The 20,605-nt window shown below is 36.2% G+C and overlaps 2 protein-coding genes and 1 long non-coding RNA gene across 3 annotated transcripts in view; 1 reads left to right on the top strand and 2 right to left on the bottom strand.

The window, feature by feature from the left end:
• Positions 1–2,226, top strand: part of LOC307012606 (uncharacterized protein) — a gene marked incomplete at its 3' end in the record, with an annotated part of 4,493 nt that extends 2,267 nt beyond the window's left edge. The window contains exons 6-13 of the mRNA XM_079639488.1: positions 1–94; positions 218–396; positions 527–620; positions 724–795; positions 1,294–1,411; positions 1,495–1,586; positions 1,699–1,813; positions 1,907–2,226. The exon at positions 1–94 is cut by the window's left edge and continues 139 nt beyond it. Of these exons, the coding sequence (XP_079495614.1) occupies positions 1–94; positions 218–396; positions 527–620; positions 724–795; positions 1,294–1,411; positions 1,495–1,586; positions 1,699–1,813; positions 1,907–2,226 (1,084 nt within the window). The remainder of the gene's footprint in view (positions 95–217; positions 397–526; positions 621–723; positions 796–1,293; positions 1,412–1,494; positions 1,587–1,698; positions 1,814–1,906) is intronic.
• Positions 2,227–6,124: 3,898 nt separating this feature from the next.
• Positions 6,125–8,467, bottom strand: LOC306983398 (uncharacterized protein). Its single transcript, XM_079583751.1, has 4 exons — positions 8,131–8,467; positions 7,689–7,756; positions 7,510–7,553; positions 6,125–6,258 (listed from the first exon to the last, which is right to left on the bottom strand). Exons 1-4 carry the CDS (start codon positions 8,249–8,251, stop codon positions 6,168–6,170), a joined length of 324 nt encoding a protein of 107 aa, XP_079439877.1. The 5' UTR covers positions 8,252–8,467; the 3' UTR covers positions 6,125–6,167.
• Positions 8,468–8,533: 66 nt separating this feature from the next.
• LOC306983480 lies at positions 8,534–9,633 on the bottom strand. The gene is made up of 3 exons (XR_013794371.1): positions 9,464–9,633; positions 8,832–9,004; positions 8,534–8,730 (listed from the first exon to the last, which is right to left on the bottom strand). It is a non-coding gene; the product is annotated as an uncharacterized lncRNA (long non-coding RNA).
• Between the last annotated feature and the right edge of the window lie 10,972 nt (positions 9,634–20,605).

The raw sequence follows: 20,605 nt of genomic DNA, 5'->3' as shown, positions 1-20,605 counted from the left end.
TTTTTCATTTGAAGAAATGAAGATGGCGGCACCAGGACTGTCCTGCCAAGCATTTCTAAGAATGCTGAATCAGCGAACTGTCCGCTTTGGTCGTGTGAGTATTGAATTTATCAATCCTGCAGTGTTAGTGATATCTTTGAGTTGTGGTTTGATAAGCTGTTTGATGCTAATGTATTTGTTGTACATTATTAGCTGTTTGTTTCCTTATTTTTAATAGACTGGCCAGATCTCAGCAGACAGTTTTCAGAAAAGTTTTTTTGAGTGGGAGGCTGTGCGATTTGAGGTGGACAATATATGCAAGGAAGAACCCTTCAACTGTCCTGCATGCACCCCAGATATGCTTGCAGTTTCAGTTGATGGAAACCGCAAGCATTACCGTTTCAAGAATGCTGCTAGGTACACCAAACTGTGTATCACAGTGTTTGTATTAATAAGAAAAAATAGCTGTGAACCAAGTAATCTCAGATTATAAATTATCATAAATTGTTGTCCATCATCAATTGTTGTTTTTTGTTGTTTTTTTTAGATCTGAGGAACAGGCCATCTTTGAAGGCGTCTTCATAGCCAAGGACGAAGACGTGAAAAGATTTGTGGACCACATTCACAACACAACCAAACATGTAAAATTATAGATGATAATTAGACTACAGGACTATAATAACCTCTTTCTGAAGAGTTTGTTTAGGAGAGTCTTATTTTCGTCAACCATTTTCCATATTGTAGGTCAGTGGAAGAGGTGTTTGTGGAGGGGAGTGGTCAGCAGCCAGAGAGACCTCCCAAAGATCTGCCAGCAAGGTAGACGAGGAGGGATTGGAGCTTGCGGTGTGTCGGCACGGAGTCCTGCTCTGTGCCTTAAATATGTATAGGGGGGAAATTTTTGCCTATCCCCTGTACCTGCAAGAAAAGCTGGCCAGTAGGCAAATCACTTTTTTTTGTATGGATGTGACCTGCAAATATTGGCCTTACCTCCAAAGAGTTGCAAAAAGCTGTCCAGAGCTCCAGCACCTTCTTAACATGAAGCCATTCCTTTCGGTATTTCATGCCAAAGCCCATGATTTTAAATGCGAGGTAAAGAAATGTTGCTATGTGATAAATGGTAAATGGACTGCATTTATATAGCGCTTTAACAGACCCATGGCCACCAAAGCGCTTTATATATTGCCTCACATTCACCCATTTATTCACTCATTCATACACTGACGGTGTCAGCCATGCAAGGCGACATCCAGCTCGTAAGGAGCAGCTGGGGTTCGGTGTCTTGTTCATGGACATTTTCATTTTATTCTTAACCAGGTGAAATGGAGTGGGGCATATCAGGACGGTGCTGGTTTAACACTAGGGGAGGAGGTGGAACAGTGCAATGCCTTCCTCTCTAGGATTGCAGTAACCACAAAGCATATGTCAAAAGCAGGTAAGATGACCACATACTGCACTAGTTACATCCTTACATAATAATAGGGGGATATGGTAACATCATATTTTCTGTGTTTGCAGGATGCACAGACATGCTGACTCTCATGGCCATGCGCTGGAATCAGCAAAAGTTCAAAAATTTGGCTATCTCACTGACCTGCCGATATCAAAAGGTAATGACATCAGTAGAATTAATTTTAGATGTCCAGTATTGCATGTTAGCAGTGTATGAAACTGTGCATTGAACATTTGGTTCTTGTTTCTTACTATTGTTTGTTGTTGTAGACCACAAAATCTCTGCAAAGCCAGTTACAAAACCTAGAGTCCATGAAAGCCGAATTGGCAGTGACAGCGAGCCAATTGGAAGACTGGGTGAATGATGTAAAGGATTGGGCTGACGGTGAGGAAATTATTACTTGTAATACATTTAGTCACAAATAATTGTAATTGTTACTGGTATTGTAAAGTGCAAACCACACCTATTTATTCTCAGCATCAACAACAACAACTACAAATGATGCTGATGCTTTGGCCAGCAAAATTGAGGTGCTGGTAGCCAGTATCAAGAGACGTTCCCAGCGTCTCTACAAAGATACCGATGGCAACAAAGGTCGTGCCAGAATCCGCCGCAAGATCAGGGAGGAGAAGGGACATCTGACATCTGTTGTGGAGAAATACAACAGAATGGTTCCAATCACAGAAACTCTTTGCCTGGAAACCATTCTGTCTGGTGAGACCGCTTGGCCATGGCAGCTTCCACACAGTGGTATGTACACTACTCTGTTGACTGCTTCTGACAAATCTGATACATAATGACACATAACCCACAATGCTTTAAATCTCATTCCGTAACCCCATACAATTTCAGAGATTCTTTTAAGGTTGATGTTTAATACAAATTATTTATTTATCATAAATGCATCCCAGACTCTGTCGATCTCAGGACAAAGAGAAGGGCGTTTGACATCATCATGTCAGTAAGAAGACTTGAGGAGGAGCAGAAGATTCTTGTTGCAGAGATGGACCACCATTGGAAATCTTTATCAACTCGTTCCGATACCCTCAGAGAGCTGTCCTGCTTGTGTTCTAGTGAGACAATGAAAAGTATGTATTTGTAATAAATTACATAAACATAGGGTTCCCTGACCAAAGATTACTATTAGGGGGCAGCCCTAATAAGTATACACAAAAATTATGACTGTTTATACATTTTCCAAGGCTGGTCTTATATATATTCTTGTGTTCCTCTTTTAAGATTCGCAATGTGGCCTAAGTGAAGAGGGTTTGAAAGGTCTGCAGAGCATCATCCTCAGAAAGCGGCATCAAATCAGACAAATGAAGGTGCAAGCAAGAGACTGTTACCTGCAAGTTTTGTCTGGAGCAGAGAGCATCAACTTTTTGTACAGTGCTTCAGCTGATGAGTACGACAGTGACTACGAAATATCTGATGATGGACTGTAATCTACAAGACTGTAACACCTTTCATACTTCTGGACAATTACCTTAACTATGAATATAAAGCAATTAACAACATCTGCTGTGTGGGGTACTTTATTTCAACTTTTTAGTAGAACTCTATGGTGCTGTATAACAATTGAGGCATGGGTGAAGCAGATTATTAGGAAGAAATTTTTTTCCCCAACATAATATTCAATGTGCTTTCTGTATAATCTAGTACAGGTTTCATAGTCAACTGATGGGATTCTGTGGTACTCAAAACATTTTACCACTCAATTGTGTAGATTCATCAGCTGTGACCTGATTAACAGTATAATGTTACAGTTTTTCTGAATTGCTAAAACACATTTCTTGAAACCATCACTCACATTCTCTAAACCTTAAACACAAAACCACATTTTCAAACCACATTCAGAGAACCTCTGACTCCAATGCAAAATCAAACAATTGCCTCAAAACCATAAATTAAACAATGCTCTCAATCATAGACACAGTGAGTCAATATTATAAACACTACAGATCATTCGTTAGACACTACAGTACATCAAAAAATTAAGAACACAGAATCCAAAGCATGCAGTTACTGAAAAAAGTATATTTTGTAACTAAGTAAACAAATTTTGCAATTAGATAGTAAAAGTATAGTAATTACAACTTACAGTAGTAAGGTGAATAATTTGTATAATGTATGCACTGCAAGTATTGTATTGTACTGAATATTGTATAGTATTGACTGTCTGTATATTCAGTACTTGCATACTGTGAAAATACAGTGACCCGACTGCAAAAGACAAAAAGGTTACAGTAAAAAACTCTAAATGAAAAGCATTATAGTCACTCAGAAGAGATGTGCAACTGCAAAATCAAGGTCAGTGAGAGAGATTTATTCTGCTTCAGATTCATGTCTTCATGTTGCGTTCAGACTGAGGACTTTATTCACATCACAGACAATATCATCTCTGCAGGCAAAGGGAAAAACCCTAAAGCAGATCCAGCCTTGACCACATGCTCCACACCTTCCCATATTCCTCCTTGTTCACCACCTCTTACACTCAAACTCTTCTTCCTCTCCCTCTTATATTGTTTCCATCCATTGTTGGTATCAACATTCAGTGCAACATTTTGAGTCAATTTTGCCACTCTGAACTGACTTGTATTATGTACAGTCCAACAAATTAGATTAGGCTATTAAGAATTTGGAATAGTGTTTTAGCAATAGGCCTACAGAAAAAGTGTATTTTACAAATTTTGTAAAATATTACTGTAATTTTGTATTAATGTTTATATAAATGTGCCTCAATACAGTTTGTTGTCCATGATGAAGAGAGTATCTGTATAGGTTTTACTGCCCTTCCTCCCAGGGGTCCCGTAGTACCCATGAAGGAGCAAAAAAAAAAAAAAAAGAAGCACATTCTTCAAAGTCTGCAAATGCAAAGTCTGATAAGCGTATCAAAGTGAAAATTGGTAGGACAATTATTTAGGCTATGTTTAATACATAATGTTGGACAGAGATGTCTGGCATACATGGAAAGGTGTTATAAAAACATTTTTAAAAGTGCCCACAGTAAAATACCAAATTTCAGCCTGGCTCTCAAATATGTTAAAGAGGTTTGTATAATGAACATATTTGGATGTCCCTTTGTTCATTAAAGATTGTATTTATTTAATTATATTACTAGACGTTTTTAAACTACATTACCCATAAGCCTCTATTATTGTGTCGATGGGATGTGCGCTGTAAATTGTAGTTCATTGAAGTGTGTAGTTACACTATAGGGTTAGGTTTAGGATCTCGGTAAACGTGTACTTTCTTTCAATATAGCAATACCTCATTGTTAACTGACAGTATTACTGTCGTCAAAACGACAGCAAAACATAGGTTGCGATATGGAGCGCTTTTTATTCTGACCTAAACATTAGTCCAACCACAGCTTGTCCTGCTGGCGCCAAGGAAACGTTAAAGCCACGTCACACTTGTCCATATATGGAATTTACAAGCTCTTCCTACTTTTGATGTAAGCAAATCCAGGATTTTTTTTCACTGAAAGAAATACAACAACGCTTAATTTCCCTGATCATGTATGTATAAGTTCTGCAATAAAAAATAATAACAATTAATTAATTAATAAAAACAGGCTCTTCCGACCGAAGATAGGCTATGTAACCCTACAGGGATCTTATAATTACAAAAAGAAAAGTAGCCTACTCTTTATAGTTATTCCAGCATGCAGTATTTTGTTTTAAACAGATTAAAATGCGTCTGTAACATTTAAAGATGATTGCACACACTTTGTACTAATTTCCCAAAATGTATTGATATGCCAAACTATTTAAAGACTTTAATTTTTCTTTTCTTTAAAAAAAACCAACAACAACCCAGGAGCCACCAGAAAATACATTATTTTCTTTCCTTTGAAGAACACATTGCCCCCCAAAATAAAAAACAATATATATATTTACATGATTCATTTTAAATGATTTTGCTGTGAATAAATGCAAGGCAAATATAAATAGTTAATAACAATTATAATTATAAATGTTAAAGGAATTAATATATAATATTGTAATTGAACATTTCAAACAGGACTACAACATTTAAGTGACATTTTAATAGCTTTAGTAGTATTCTGTGATATTTATTCATGGCTGGCATACCAGACCAATAGTTCAAGTAGACTGACTTATACTAAAACAACAAAAAAAGCACAAATAATGTCTTTGGGAAAGCCATTATGACAAACAGTACTAACTTTGTCCCTTTTGATCTCACACTTCCTGGCTGTTGTGCAGTTCTACCAGAAAGACTCGGGAGGCAAAATAGTGTAACAAGCATGCATTTATTAACAGCCCAGCAAGCAAGTATTGAGATATAAAGTTCTTTGGCATTGGCCCCGTGCATAGCTCGCAATCCGAGGGTACGGAATCTGCATTTCCTGCCTAAAGACGAAGGCAGGGGCGTGAGGTATGGGGAGGGACCATCCTGGTGGAGGTGGGGAGGATGAAGGTGAATGTAGGTGTAAGCATCTGCGAACTCAGACATGTGTACACATTTTTTTTACTACAAGTTTTAGAACACGATTGGATAGATGAGAAGGTAATAAGTGACATAACAATTGAGTCTTCCCGGCAGAACTTACGCTAAAGCTTTCATTTCATGAAAATTTTAAACACCATTAAGAAAATAAACACAAAAAGAGACTGGGTATTGGGCAAAAAACTTTAATGAACAAAAGCAATGAAAAACAAAAAAAACCTCAAAAATAAACTTCCAGGTGAGAGTCCAGGTGACTAGGCTGTCATGCTGAAAGCTGGTTGGGATCTGGGGACTTAGGCATAACATGTTGGAATTCACTGGCAGGCTCCCATGTGTCATCCCAGGTTTTGCCACTGTAAAATATCATAAGTGCACAAAATTTAATAAGAACACAGAGGAAAAAAAGAAAAAGAAAATCACTGTTGGGTTAAATTTAGAGAGTTCATTGAAATGTATTGATGCTTGTTAAAGTAGCATTAACCCTGGTTAAGCCCAGTGGTGGAATGTAACTGAGTACATTTACCGGTACTCAATTTACTTAATAACAAATTTGAGGTACTTGGACTTAATTGGTGTATTTTCATTTAGCACTTTTTTATACAACATTGCATCTCACAGGAAAATATGGTACTTTTTCCTAAACTACAATTGTCTGGCAGCTCTAGTTACACAATTTTCCATACAGTTTCTGTACATTGTGAAAGCCATGTATTTCCAAATTTACTGATTTCAAAATGTTTCTGATTAAGTTGTCATTAGCGGGATGAGGAAAATGTTATGTCATATACGACAGTTTAGAACACAGATCTTATGTTTGATGTTCTTATGTTCCTTTGAAAATAAAATTTCCAGAGTGGATGTCCTGCAGGCTCAATAATAAGCTAGTTCAGAGCTAGAGCTAGCCGCTAGAGTACTTACTAGAAACAGAAAACATGATCACATCAGGACCATTTTATTGTCCATACATTGGCTGTCTGTCAGCTAATTTGAGAATTCTATTAATTACTCAGAAAGTACTGAATGGTCCAGCTCCTCATTACCTATAATCCATTGTGTTAATCACAAAATTCCAGGAACTTACAAATATAATATTCTAAATGAAAACAAGGAGGTAGATCATTCTCCCATTTGTCTTTAAAATGATGGAATAGTCTTCGGAGCATTCCAAATTAGGACACACTCTCTCAGTCCAGACTAAAGACAGTCCAGATATTTGTCTTTAGTCTGGACTGAGAGAGTGTGTCTGAATTTGGAATGCTCCGAAGACTATTCCATCATTTTTCATCATCGGAATGCATGTCCTAAAGGTTACAAGGGCCTACCTGATGGATCTAGCTCTTCCAAATGCCTTCACCTCATTGCTATTTTCTTCTGAGTACTGACAATCAACCTCACTCCAGTTTCTCTAAAGACTACCTCAGAGGATGATTTACTGACGGGATCAACTACAGGACCAGGGAGTTTTCTCTTGCCACAGACAACACTGACATGAACTTCCATGCTGCTTGCAAGAAACCAGTTGTACTTTGCCTACATTGTATTAGTCATGGAATGGACTAATTTGCATTGCAATGGAATTAAATAATTAATAAAACATAACTTACCACACAGTGCAAGGCAACCAGTGGACTCTCAATTCGGCTTTCCCCTAGACACACAAACACAAGTAATAAGTATTCTAACTGTTTAAGCAATCAATGCATAGGCCATATTGTTGTATTATCTTTGAAAGGTCAGAATCAGTCATTGAGATAAGAAAGCAGCCTAACAGAACATATTTTACCTCATTTATCCGTTCCCCTGTTATACAATCAAAAAGGAACACCTTCTGCCTACTACATTTTCGGCAACCTGAAATAATGAAAAAACAAGGAAAGTTTATTAAGCCATGAATGCCATGCTTTGTAGCTGAATCAGTCCATATTTATAATTTCACATGTGAGGCGATATGCAGTCCTTTCCATTCATGTCAAAGTGAATTTGTCCCTGTTTATGTCAATAAAGCAAAAAGTACAGGATTGGTTTTCCCAAAGTCCTCTTAGCTTAGGTCAGGGTTTGACATTAACCAACGCCCTTGGACATTGGCCACAACTAAATAACTAGATAGTGTGAACTGGCTACCAATGATTCGGTAATCCAATGAATCTAATTTACATTAAGTCAACTGTGACTGGGAGCAAATTTATTAACAGTGTAGCGCAAGTATGTACTACGCAAAAATTTACCTTTTCTTCTGTTCTTCACACATGGCCCCTCCAGACTCAAAGACGTGGGAATGGAAGAGGCAGATGGAGGAGAGACAGAGGCAGAATAGTGTGAAGAGGTAGAGGTGTTTTTCCTTTTCATTTGTCGCAAAGACAGTGGAGGTGGGGAAGAAACTGAAGGAAGAATAGTTGTAAAAGTAGAAGAGGAAGTAGGAAAGAGAGAGGTTGGAGAGAGTTGGGAAGACAGAGGAACAAGGTCAAGAACAAATACTGTCTCAGACTCCTTGAGAGTCGCGGTTTGACTCTCCTCCTCCGCGGTTTGACTCTCCTCCTCCGCGGTTTGACTCTCATCCTCCGCGGTTTGACTCTCCTCCTCCACGGTTTGACTCTCCTCCTCCGCGGTTTGACTCTCCTCCTCCGCGGTTTGACTCTCCTCCTCCGCGGTTTGACTCTCCTCCTCCGAGGTTTGACTCTCCTCCTCCGCGGTTTGACTCTCCTCCTCCGCGGTTTGACTCTCCTCCTCCGCGGTTTGACTCTCCTCCTCCGCGGTTTGATTCTCCTCCTCCGCGGTTTGACTCTCCTCCGCGGTTTGATTTTCTGGTTGCTGTGCTGCTGAGGTTGCTATAATACAAGTTTACGTTCATTTAAAATCTGTACATATTAACAAAGAAATATAGATGTATTCTAAATATTCATAATTTCTAAACCAAAACATTACTTACATTTTGTCAAGATAAATTCATAGGCCCTCCGCATCTTTTCCAAAAAATGTTTAGTGACAGGAGTGGGGTGCAGATGAGTACCTACATTCTGCAACCCATTTATTCGAAGCCCTTTTATCTGGCTTGCCAATAAATAAAATCGGCTTGTATCCCACAGCTTCAAGTTTACTCACCTGAAATGAACAAAAGCAGTAATAACACATTAGTTAAACCCACTGAATTATTCGAAACATCAGTACAATTTTAAACAAGCAATTTTAATTTAAGAACATTTAATGGAGTTGGAGTACAATGCAAGAAAATGTGTCGTAACCTGTTTCATTATGATTATTTTAGAAGAAACATTACTCTTGAACTGAATTCAATCAATGGCCAGTTTCAGATAAAGCCAGGGGTACTACTGCAGTTTCTGCCATTGCCATCATGACTTACTTGACAGAGAACACAACTTGTTGTTACTCTTTAGCACAATTTATAGGTAAAGATGGATTCTTCTATGTATTCAATAATAAGATGTTTTTAAAGGCCAGATCACATTGGTACTTGTCTGATATTCAGTATGAGAAAAACACAGGCTTTCAACTTCACTTTCACGTAACACTAATTTATGAAATATTAACATTTTTACTTACTGCAATACGGGCAGAATCAATTATACGCCCAGCATTTCTGCTTTTGAGGACAGATTTCCCCCACTGGCCATCCAGGGACACCAATTTTTCTTTTATTTTATTTTTGGTGGACAGGCTTGCAAAACAGACATGGCAAGTTTTCCTGCTTGCCTGATTGGGAGTCTTGCAGAAAGGGCAGGGCCTAAATTTGGGCCTTGTCATGACTAGACACCAAATATACACAAACACAAACAGACAGAAAGACTCACAACAAAGAGATGGACAGATAACACAAATATATATATATATATATATATATGTAAAGAGAGAGAGAGAGAGAGAGAGAGAGAGAGAGACTGACGAGTACAGGTTAACAAGACGAACGTGGCTCTTAAAAGTGCCTTTGTTTGAGTGTGTGTGTGACTGTGTGTGTATGTGGTGGGGGTTAGAATAAAACAAAATTGAAATTGCCAAATTTGAAGGACCTAAAGGAAGAAAAAAACAAACAGATTGGAACATTTTACACCAGTATTCTCTTCATCTGTGTTGCCAGAATGGGCTAGAGTGTATGTGATATTGATTTTATTTTATACAGTTTAATAAACAAGAAGTTAATATTGTTAATTACATTTTAGACCAGAACAATGAATAATGCAAGTTTTGCTCTATTTCGCCCCCCCCCCCCCCCCCAAAAAAGCCAAAGCCACAGCAGAACTTTTAAATATATAAAATATATATTATATATGAATCAGTCAATACGTTATGACAGCATTACTTATTACATTAATTATACACATTTTTTTTATTTCATATTGAAAACTTGTGATGAGCCACAAGGTTGTAGTTATGAATTAATTTGTATAGTTTATTATAGATTTATTTGGGTGTTTATTATATAATTTTGTGTGGATTTTAAACAATTACTGGGCTGTAAAACAAACCAATCTGGCAACACCGTTCTTCATCTGAACATTTAACGTTATAATGTTGGATAATAGTTGTGGGCTAATGTAATACTGGAAATCTTACATTCCCTTAGAATTGTACCTTGCATGCATGAACTTGAACAAAAATTAACTTTCAGTATTTGATTAGCTAACTTTGCTAGCCTGCACATTTGGTGTAACGTTAGCAAGCTATATTTTTAATAATGTCTTCTATAATTTACCGTCATGAGAAATAATTGTCACCTTACACGTCTAAATGTTCTAAACACAAGTTATTGTCCTAATTCAAAAGTTTTTAATGTGTACATTTAAGAATAGTATCCATCTCTATTAATTAACTCTTGTACTTACCGAGTGGTAAATCGCAATGGACCTTGGGATCGCCCCATACAGTGACGTCAGCGTTATTAATTAAGAGGATTTAATAAATATAAATCAATAAATAAACAAAACTTTTATTAATTGAACACAATCGTAGCATATTATATTTATTTATTAACATCAACAAAACTCGATAAAAATACGTTATCCAGCATGCTCTAGTTAAAGCAGTGTCAAAATGAGCGTTGTTAAACTCACCGCTGAATGCTGTTGCTCACCATGTGCGTTGTTAAACTCACCGCTGAATGCTGTTGCTCGCCAAAATGAGCGTTGTTAAACTCAACGCTGAATGCGGTTGCCTATAATCGCGCTAAACCTTTGAGCAGAGGGCAGTTTGATATCAGATTGCGAGAGGTTTTAAACATCAAAAACCAGTTGGAGGGCCATATAAAGATGATCTGGGGTCTGCCATTTGACTAGCCCTGCCATAGATAATTTATTGTAGCCTATTCCTTTTAATTTTTTATTTATTGTAGTCTCGACCCATTCACCGCAGACAACGGGCTGCGTTATGCTTACCCAAGACGTCAAATTTCAACGCCGCAGGCTCCAGTTCAGAGATCTATAGAAGTCTATCGGACTACCCTGCACGTTGAAAATTGACGCTAAGGGTACGCCCAGGTCGTTAAAAAGTGACGCCAAGGGGTCCTGGCCAAGCGTCCATATGTGACGACTTGGGAGTGAGAATGTGTTGCAACACATCTTTCTATGCCTCCCAAACAAAACGTTGCATTCTTCACTCCAAGCCACAATCTCATCCTCCCATCAAAGTACCCGAAACGCAAATGGCCCTCACTCTCAACTCAGTTTCAATTCTCAGTCATTTACAAACATTTTAAGTCATCATCCGTCTCCATCAGGTCAGTTGTTTCTTCACAGACTTTCTTTTGTCAGTCGAAGAACATTCTCGCCCTTTGTTCACACAAATGTTAAAAGCTCTCTCACTGATTTGATGTTGATCCAGCCAATTTTTTACTGTATTGTTGCCGTCAAATCTATAACTTATTTTATTTCAATCCATGATGGATTCCGATACAACTCCACAATTCCAACTTCCATCAGAACTTAAACTGATCTAGAAATTCATTCAAATCTACTTTATATCATAAATGACTTACTTACTTACTTATTTACACATACACACATCGGACTATGAATTGCTCATATTTCGTATTCATATCTTTTCTCTAAAAAAATTTACATTTTAAAGATTTTAAAACTTAAATTTTCTGTAGCTTTTACCTAATTTACATGGCCTCTTAACCATTTTTTTTAAAACATGTCTATTAATTTGTTTGTTTTTTACAAAAGTCAGCTGTGTTGATTTTGTTCATTATCATTACTTTGCTTCAGCTTTCGTTAGCTGACCATACCAGAAAGACAACATGTCAATCCTTCCTCAAGCAGTCTCTCTCTCTTTCTCTAAACAAATGCTCTTTTCAACAGCCTTCTAAGACTGTAATTTGGACAAAATGTAACAATAAATACATTATAATAACTTATTTTATGTATTAGTTCCTTCGTTACTCAATCTTTTCCTTGAATCTACAAAATCTGTCTTCCTCTTTAGCCACCACGATGTACTAATGGCCCGCCCCTTTGTCATGTCCAATGACCTAAAATTCCTTGCCCTTAAGGCAACTAGCATCTTAAAATTTTGTTACTGTCTTCACAGCAGAAAATTTAATTCACCTCATGGTCTGAAAACATTCTTTGTGTTTGGAGTCCCTGTAATCAATGGTTCTCGATTGCCCGCTGTCGCTCCCACGCTATACAGCTGTGACTCTGTCATCCTATTTGCATATTACTGAGATTAGAAGCAATTGTCTCTATGATAAATAAGCTCTTTTAAGTGAAGGAGCATTTGGATATATATACTGGAGTGGAAGTTGGATCGGAGCAGACTTATAATTTCTTATAGTCCCCCCCAGATGCTCTTGGCCCATAAGAAGCATCACAACCACTCCCTTTTCATAGAAACACACTCCCTATCCTGGTGGGCAGGTGCTCAGTGGCCGGTGTAGTTCCTGCCTTAGGTCGTCCCCCTACTGGCCACCGGAGAATCTTACCCGTCTTTGGAATCTACACCTCATTGCACACTGATTATGGCTCTACTACACTTGAGCAGAATTATCATAGTTTGTTTGTTAAGAAAAAATCTTTTTTTTTTTTTTTTTTTGGTTTGAAAAAAGGTAATCAAGAACCATCCCATCTAACGGAAACGTCCAATATCGATCAAAGAATTATCTTCAATCTAACGTTTAAACAACAGTATTTAATCAATTACTGTTTAATCAATTGTTACTGTTACTTCTGTAGCCGGAGCCATCGGCCCTGTCTCATGGTGGCAACTAAAATCAGACAAAGAAGTCACTGGTTCTAAAATAAACAAATCAAAACAGTATTATTTTAAAGACTTCTTTAAAGTCATTCAGTTTTACTTCTAAAACATTTACAAATTGTCCTCTAAATTTATAAGATCCTGTAACATTATTTATTTTAACATCTCTGTGTCTATGTTTTTTTTTTTTCAACTGAAACACTGTGCTTTACTATAAATAGCTCATTAACATATACAACACATGCTCAGATAACAGCTTTTAGCTGACATTCGAATTAGAACAGACTTATGAGGTAGGATTGGCACTTTTGCACTTTCCAAAACTTTCTAACTTCTAACTTCTGAATTAATCTACCATCTTGTTAACTCTAGCCCATAGTTTGAGTTATCTTTTCCATAAATTAAATGCATTTTCAATTCAAGCATAATTTTTATAGTTTCTTTTGCCCCTATAGGGAATTTAGACATTATAAATTCCTACTCAGAATGAGTGTCTGTTGCACTGAACTGTTTCAGCCAAATCACAAGCTTATCTTTTAAAATCAACACATCAGCTTTTGTTTCTTTCATAATCAACACGAACAAGCGTTTATTCAAATGCCTTTTTACGCATTTTACATTTATCAACTGTTAATCCCTCAACACTGCTTCTACGTAGCCTATTTGATTCTTTGGAGAACAAATAATTATTATTGAGTCTCAATAAAGTTTCAAATTTCATCTAAAGTTTAGTTGTCATGTTCTCAAATTACCATAGTTTTAATATCTTACTTCCATATTTTCTCTTCTATGAGTTTATCAATCTGCAATTATGATCATCTAGAACCTTTTTTAAGCGTTTCATTAAAAGACAATCATTTTATAGCCTTCTTCAGATCTTCTCTCTGTAATTTTCTGTTTATTCTAATACGACCATCTCTAACCCTCCCCTCCTAGGCCAAATTGTCTTTCACACCTAGGGGTCTTCATTTATGGTTAAATGACCTTCCGTGCCTTCCTGACTGAAAAGTTTCCCGTGGCTTAAGGTGTTAGAAGTTCCCCAGTAGCATGTGTTTTTGCTATGAGCGAGCCTTGAGAAAACAGACATACATTCCAGAAGATAAACATGCTTAACACCACACAATGTCTGAAGAAGTTAAGACAAGTTTTTTTTGTTTCATTAACACTACATTAATACACGTCACTCTCACATCATTTGGATGTAACCTACTGCTGACCACAATAAAACACTTTGTCGTTTGATCACGACCAGCCTCCGAATTCACCCCCACTTGCAGTTCTATCCCATTCAGGAAAGCAAACAGCAATACAATCTCTCAGTTGCAACTTCAATCAAAATAGCATTCTCTGTATTCTTTACAATCTCAGTTCCCATAAACTAGATCTAACTGGAGTAATTTAGAATAAAATTCTAAATTCCCCTGTTAAGGAATTCATTTGATTAATTATTACTCAATTCTAATTTGTTAAATTTAATTAATAATATTGCTTGTAATCTGTTGCCTCATTTTTATTAATTAAATATAAATAAAATCTATGTTTTATTTTTTACAGTGTAACATTTAAGGAATTAATTTGATTAATTATTACTCAATTTTAATTTGTAAAATTTAATTAATAATATTGCTTGTAATCTGTTGCCTCATTTTAATTAATTAAATATAAATGAAATCTATGTTTTATTTTTTACAGTGTGAGTCTTCTAAATTCCCCCTTCCCTCGGGGGTTTTACTGTCCTCACTTCCCTGAGGTCGAAAATTCTTTGTTTGTGGCTAAATAATCTCTATCTTTCCTGAAGATAATTACCTACACTAAAAGTTCAAATGGTCTTTTGAACTATTTGTTTCACTTTGTCTGTGTCACACTGTTCTGTTTACTATCTGCTTTCAAAAGCATCCCCCATTCACTAATGCAAACAGAGCTACTAATGCAATCTCAGTTGCAAATTGAATTATAATAGCCAAATGCCAAATCATAGTAACATTACTCTGTTTTTTTTTTAACCCATATTAACACAGAATTTTCTTCAAATTTGTATCATCACTTTCTTTCTTTGGAGCCAATCTATGTTTATTTTTTTTATTTTCAATCAGAATCAAACTTTTACAAAAGCATCATTTGCAAATCAGTTAGCTTCAGCTGTTTACAGCATTTGCTCTCTTCTGTCTCACTATTATTTATCAGGACGGTTTCACAGAAATCACAATATCATTCATATCTCAGTCCCTAAATTACACAGACATCTCTCATAGCTGCCTGCACATTCAAATCTTTTATAAACTCTGTTATAAACATATGGAAATCTATTCTTCAATATCCTTGTTTTCCTAACATTAATACAATAAAGCACATTCACATCATAATTAACACTGACATATAGAATGTTGCCCATTCTGCTTAATGAAACATTCCTCATGTTAATCCCTGTTAATCATAATCAATGCCTTATTTTTATCTAAAACTCACTTTTCATACCATTTCAACTTAATTTGACTTAACAGGCGTTCATAAATAGTTCCATGAATTCTATCAATCCCTACATTCCATGTTCCTTCTATCTTCAATCTTTCCCTACATTTCAGTTTCCTTCTTACATCTGTTCTCTTTATCTGCAATCCAACAATTCAGTTCAGCAACTCTCAACAACATTCTATTTTCTATCCCTACATTTCAGTTTCTTTCTACATCTGTTCTCTTTATCTCTTGCATGCATTTCTGGCCATAATTTCTTCTTTTTAACAAAAACTGGTGTGATCTAGCTTACTGTTAGATGATCCCATTTTTGGCTGAATCTCCTCTCTTGGATTTTTATTTTCGACGCGCGTCTTACTAATCTGTCAAACGTCTTCGACAGATCTGACTTTTAACCCAAAATCAGACGTGTTTTTAGCAAATATGCTCTGTATTCAGCTGTGACTCTTCCGTTCACTTACTTAATCAGCTGTGGCTCTTCCGTCCACGGTGTGGCTCTTCCGTCCACCTACGAGCTAGTTTTCAGAAAATTTACTTGACTTCCTCAGGTCAATTTCCCGCTTAAAAACTCTGCTCGCACCAAAGAGACAGTCTCAGCCAATATGGTTCACTCACAGTTAGCCTATATCAATCTACACCCAACAAAAGAGAAGAAAAATAATAATTTGGCTGTCTTTTTTACCTGAGACGCACTGCCACGGATTCTTTCTGATCCCGGTGAGGATTCTTCTCTGGCCCTGAAATCAGGAGTTTGCTCTCTCTCTCGTAACCTGTTGAGCTCTCTTTCTCAAACCGTCGAGGTATGAGACCAGTACCTGGTACCGGGGCGATTCACTCCGTCAAATCCGTCTCAGGACCAGGAGAAGAATTTTCCTCACGGAATCCTCACTTCTGACACCAAATTGTTGTGGCAAAAAACAATTACTAAACTCAGCATTCCCAGGCAAAGAGACGTCAAGATCCAAATTGTATTTAAAAAGAAAAGTAATTTATTCATGCAAGAAAATGGTTTCCTGACTCCAGCCTTGCAGCCAGGCTTGCAGGCCAGAGTCAGAGACAGACAGACACAGGCACTCCTGTCCTCCTACCCTGCTACTTTATGATGCAAGGGAATCTATCAACCCCCACCGTTTACACAAGAAGGAACATCTTCCCCCAGCATGGGCTCACACCTCCCTCCAGCTGAACCAACGTTACATCAGGAAACTCAGAATACAGACAGAGAACATACAGCATTAATCTGTTAAATCATTAAGAACAGAATAAGAAATAAAATATTAAAATCGCCATTACAGATTCTTTAAAGATTAACATATACATTCAGATTGATTTCTTCTGGTGTCAGGAACACACTATTCAAAATATGAATTACTAAACATATTTCTGACCAAAGAGTTCTCAAAACGAACTTTCTATATTTAAAGACTCCTTCTGATGTTACGTCAGCCAAAAAAGAAGTCCATATTTTACCCAAGGAATTTATTTTTGGCCAAATATTAGTCAATCTTGAATTTTCTATACATACTCAAAGACTCCTTCTGCTGTTACGTCAGCCAAAAAAGAAGTCCATATTTGACCCAAAGAACATATTTTTGGCCAAATAATATTCAATCTTGAACTTTCTATACATACTCCAAGACTCTTTCTGATGCCATATAGATGTTCTTAGAGAAGTCCAAATCTGACCAATTGAACTAATTTCTGGTCAAAGGGTCTTCAAATGGATTTAAACTATTTACATTTAGAGACTCCTTATGTTAAATCAGACATACAGAGGTCCCTTTTTGAAATACTGAACATGTTTTTGGTCAAAGATTATTTAAAGATATATATTCAGATTGATTTCTTCTGGTGTCAGGAAGAAACTATTTAAAATATGAATTACTAAACATATTTCTGACAAAAGAGTTCTCAAAACGAACTTTCTATATTGAAAGACTCCTTCTGATGTTACGTCAGCCAAAAAAGAAGTCCATATTTGACCCAAGGAATTTATTTTTGACCAAATATTAGTCAATCTTGAACTTTCTATACATACTCAAAGACTCCTTAAGTCAGCCAAAAAAGAAGTCCATATTTGACCCAAGGAACATATTTTTGGGCAAATATTAGTCAATCTTGAACTTTGTATACATACTCAAAGACTCCTTCTGATGTTCCGTCAGCCAAAAAATAAGTTTTGGCTGACGCAACGAACTGACCCAATTTGATCCAACGAACATATTTTTGGCCAAATAATAGTCAATCTTGAGCTTTCTATACATACTCAAAGACTCTTTCTGATGCTTTCATAAGCCATATAGATTTTTTTAGAGAAGTCCAAATCTGACCAATTGAACTAATTTCTGGTCAAAGGGTCTTCAAAAGGATTTAAACTACATACATTTAGAGACTCCTTCTGATGTTAAATCAGACATACAGAGGTCCCTTTTTGAAATACTGAACATGTTTTTGGCCAAAGATTCTTTAAAGATTAACATATACATTCAGATTGATTTCTTCTGGAGTCAGGAAGACACTATTCAAAATATGAATTACTAAACATATTTCTGACCAAAGAGTTCTCAAAACGAACTTTCTATATTTGAAAGGCTCCTTCTGATGTTATGTCAGCCAAAAAAGAAGTCCATATTTGACCCAAGGAACATATTTTTGACCAAATATTAGTCAATCTTGAATTTTCTATACATACTCAAAGACTCCTTCTGCTGTTAAGTCAGCCAAAAAAGAAGTCCATATTTGACCCAAGGAACATATTTTTGGCCAAATAATAGTCAATCTTGAGCTTTCAAAGATTCAAAGACTTAAAGACTCTTTCTGCTGTTACGTCAGCCAAAAAAGAAGTCCATATTTGACCCAAGGAACATATTTTTGACCAAATATTAGTCAATCTTGAACTTTCTATACATACTCAAAGACTCCTTCTGATGTTACGTCAGCCAAAAAATAAGTCCATATTTGACCCAACGAACATATTTTTGGCCATATAATAGTCAATCTTGAGCTTTCTATACATACTCAAAGACTCTTTCGGATGCTTTCATAAGCCATATAGATTTTTTTTAGAGAAGTCTAAATCTGACCAATTGAACTAATTTCTGGTCAAAGGGTCTTCAAAAGGATTTAAACTACATACATTTAGAGACTCCTTCTGATGTTAAATCAGACATACAGAGGTCCCTTTTTGAAATACTGAACATGTTTTTGGCCAAAGATTCTTTAAAGATTAACATATACATTCAGATTGATTTCTTCTGGAGTCAGGAAGACACTATTCACAATATGAATTACTAAACATATTTCTGACCAAAGAGTTCTCAAAACGAACTTTCTATATTTAAAGATTCCTTCTGATGTTACGTCAGCCAAAAAAGAAGTTCATATTTGACCCAAGGAACATATTTTTGACCAAATATTAGTCAATCTTGAACTTTCTATACATACTCAAAGACTCCTTCTGCTGTTAAGTCAGCCAAAAAAGAAGTCCATATTTGACCCAAGGAACATATTTTTGGCCAAATATTAGTCAATCTTGAACTTTGTATACATACTCAAAGACTCCTTCTGATGTTCCGTCAGCCAAAAAATAAGTTTTGGCTGACGCAACGAACTGACCCAATTTGATCCAACGAACATATTTTTGGACAAATAATAGTCAATCTTGAGCTTTCTATACATACTCAAAGACTCTTTCTGATGCTTTCATAAGCCATATAGATTTTTTTAGAGAAGTCCAAATCTGACCAATTGAACTAATTTCTGGTCAAAGGGTCTTCAAAAGGATTTAAACTACATACATTTAGAGACTCCTTCTGATGTTAAATCAGACATACAGAGGTCCCTTTTTGAAATACTGAACATGTTTTTGGCCAAAGATTCTTTAAAGATTAACATATACATTCAGATTGATTTCTTCTGGAGTCAGGAAGACACTATTCAAAATATGAATTACTAAACATATTTCTGACCAAAGAGTTCTCAAAACGAACTTAATATATTTGAAAGGCTCCTTCTGATGTTATGTCAGCCAAAAAAGAAGTCCATATTTGACCCAAGGAACATATTTTTGACCAAATATTAGTCAATCTTGAATTTTCTATACATACTCAAAGACTCCTTCTGCTGTTAAGTCAGCCAAAAAAGAAGTCCATATTTGACCCAAGGAACATATTTTTGGCCAAATAATAGTCAATCTTGAGCTTTCAAAGATTCAAAGACTTAAAGACTCTTTCTGCTGTTACGTCAGCCAAAAAAGAAGTCCATATTTGACCCAAGGAACATATTTTTGACCAAATATTAGTCAATCTTGAACTTTCTATACATACTCAAAGACTCCTTCTGATGTTACGTCAGCCAAAAAAGAAGTCCATATTTGACCCAAGGAACATATTTTTGGCCAAATAATAGTCAATCTTGAACTTTCTATACATACTCAAAGATTCTTTCTGATTTTTTCATAAGCCATATAGATAATCTTAGAGAAGTCCAAATCTGACCAATTGAACTAATTTCTGGTCAACGGGTCTTCAAATGGATTTAAACTATATACATTTAGAGACTCCTTCTGATGTTAAATCAGACATACAGAGGTCCCTTTTTGAAATACTAAACATGTTTTTGGCCAAAGATTCTTTAAAGATTAACATATACATTCAGATTGATTTCTTCTGGTGTGAGGAAGACACTATTCAAAATATGAATTACTAAACATATTTCTGACCAAAGAGTTCTCAAAACGAACTTTCTATATTTAAAGACTCCTTCTGATGTTACGTCAGCCAAAAAAGAAGTCCATATTTGACCCAAGTAACTTATTTTTGGCCAAGTATTAGTCAATCTTAAATTTTCTATACATACTCAAAGACTCCTTCTGCTGTTACGTCAGCCAAAAAAGAAGTCCATATTTGACCCAAAGAACATATTTTTGGCCAAATAATAGTCAATCTTGAACTTTCTATACATACTCAAAGACTCCTTCTGATGTTACGACAGCCAAAAAAGAAGTCCATATTTGACCCAAGG

Source organism: Phoxinus phoxinus (genome assembly GCF_949152265.1).
Source record: "Phoxinus phoxinus genome assembly, chromosome: 16".
Lineage (NCBI taxonomy): Eukaryota > Metazoa > Chordata > Actinopteri > Cypriniformes > Leuciscidae > Phoxinus > Phoxinus phoxinus.
This window is presented reverse-complemented; position numbering and strand designations above follow the sequence as displayed.

Coding starts and splice junctions, on each gene's coding strand:
- LOC306983398 (XM_079583751.1), bottom strand. CDS start 8,251: ATGAAAAGGAAAAACACCTCTACCTCTTCACACTATTCTGCCTCTGTC. Junction 7,757..8,130: donor TGTGAAGAACAGAAGAAAAG/GTAAATTTTTGC, acceptor TCATTATTTCAG/GTTGCCGAAAATGTAGTAGG. Junction 6,259..7,509: donor TGGTTGCCTTGCACTGTGTG/GTAAGTTATGTT, acceptor GATATTTTACAG/TGGCAAAACCTGGGATGACA.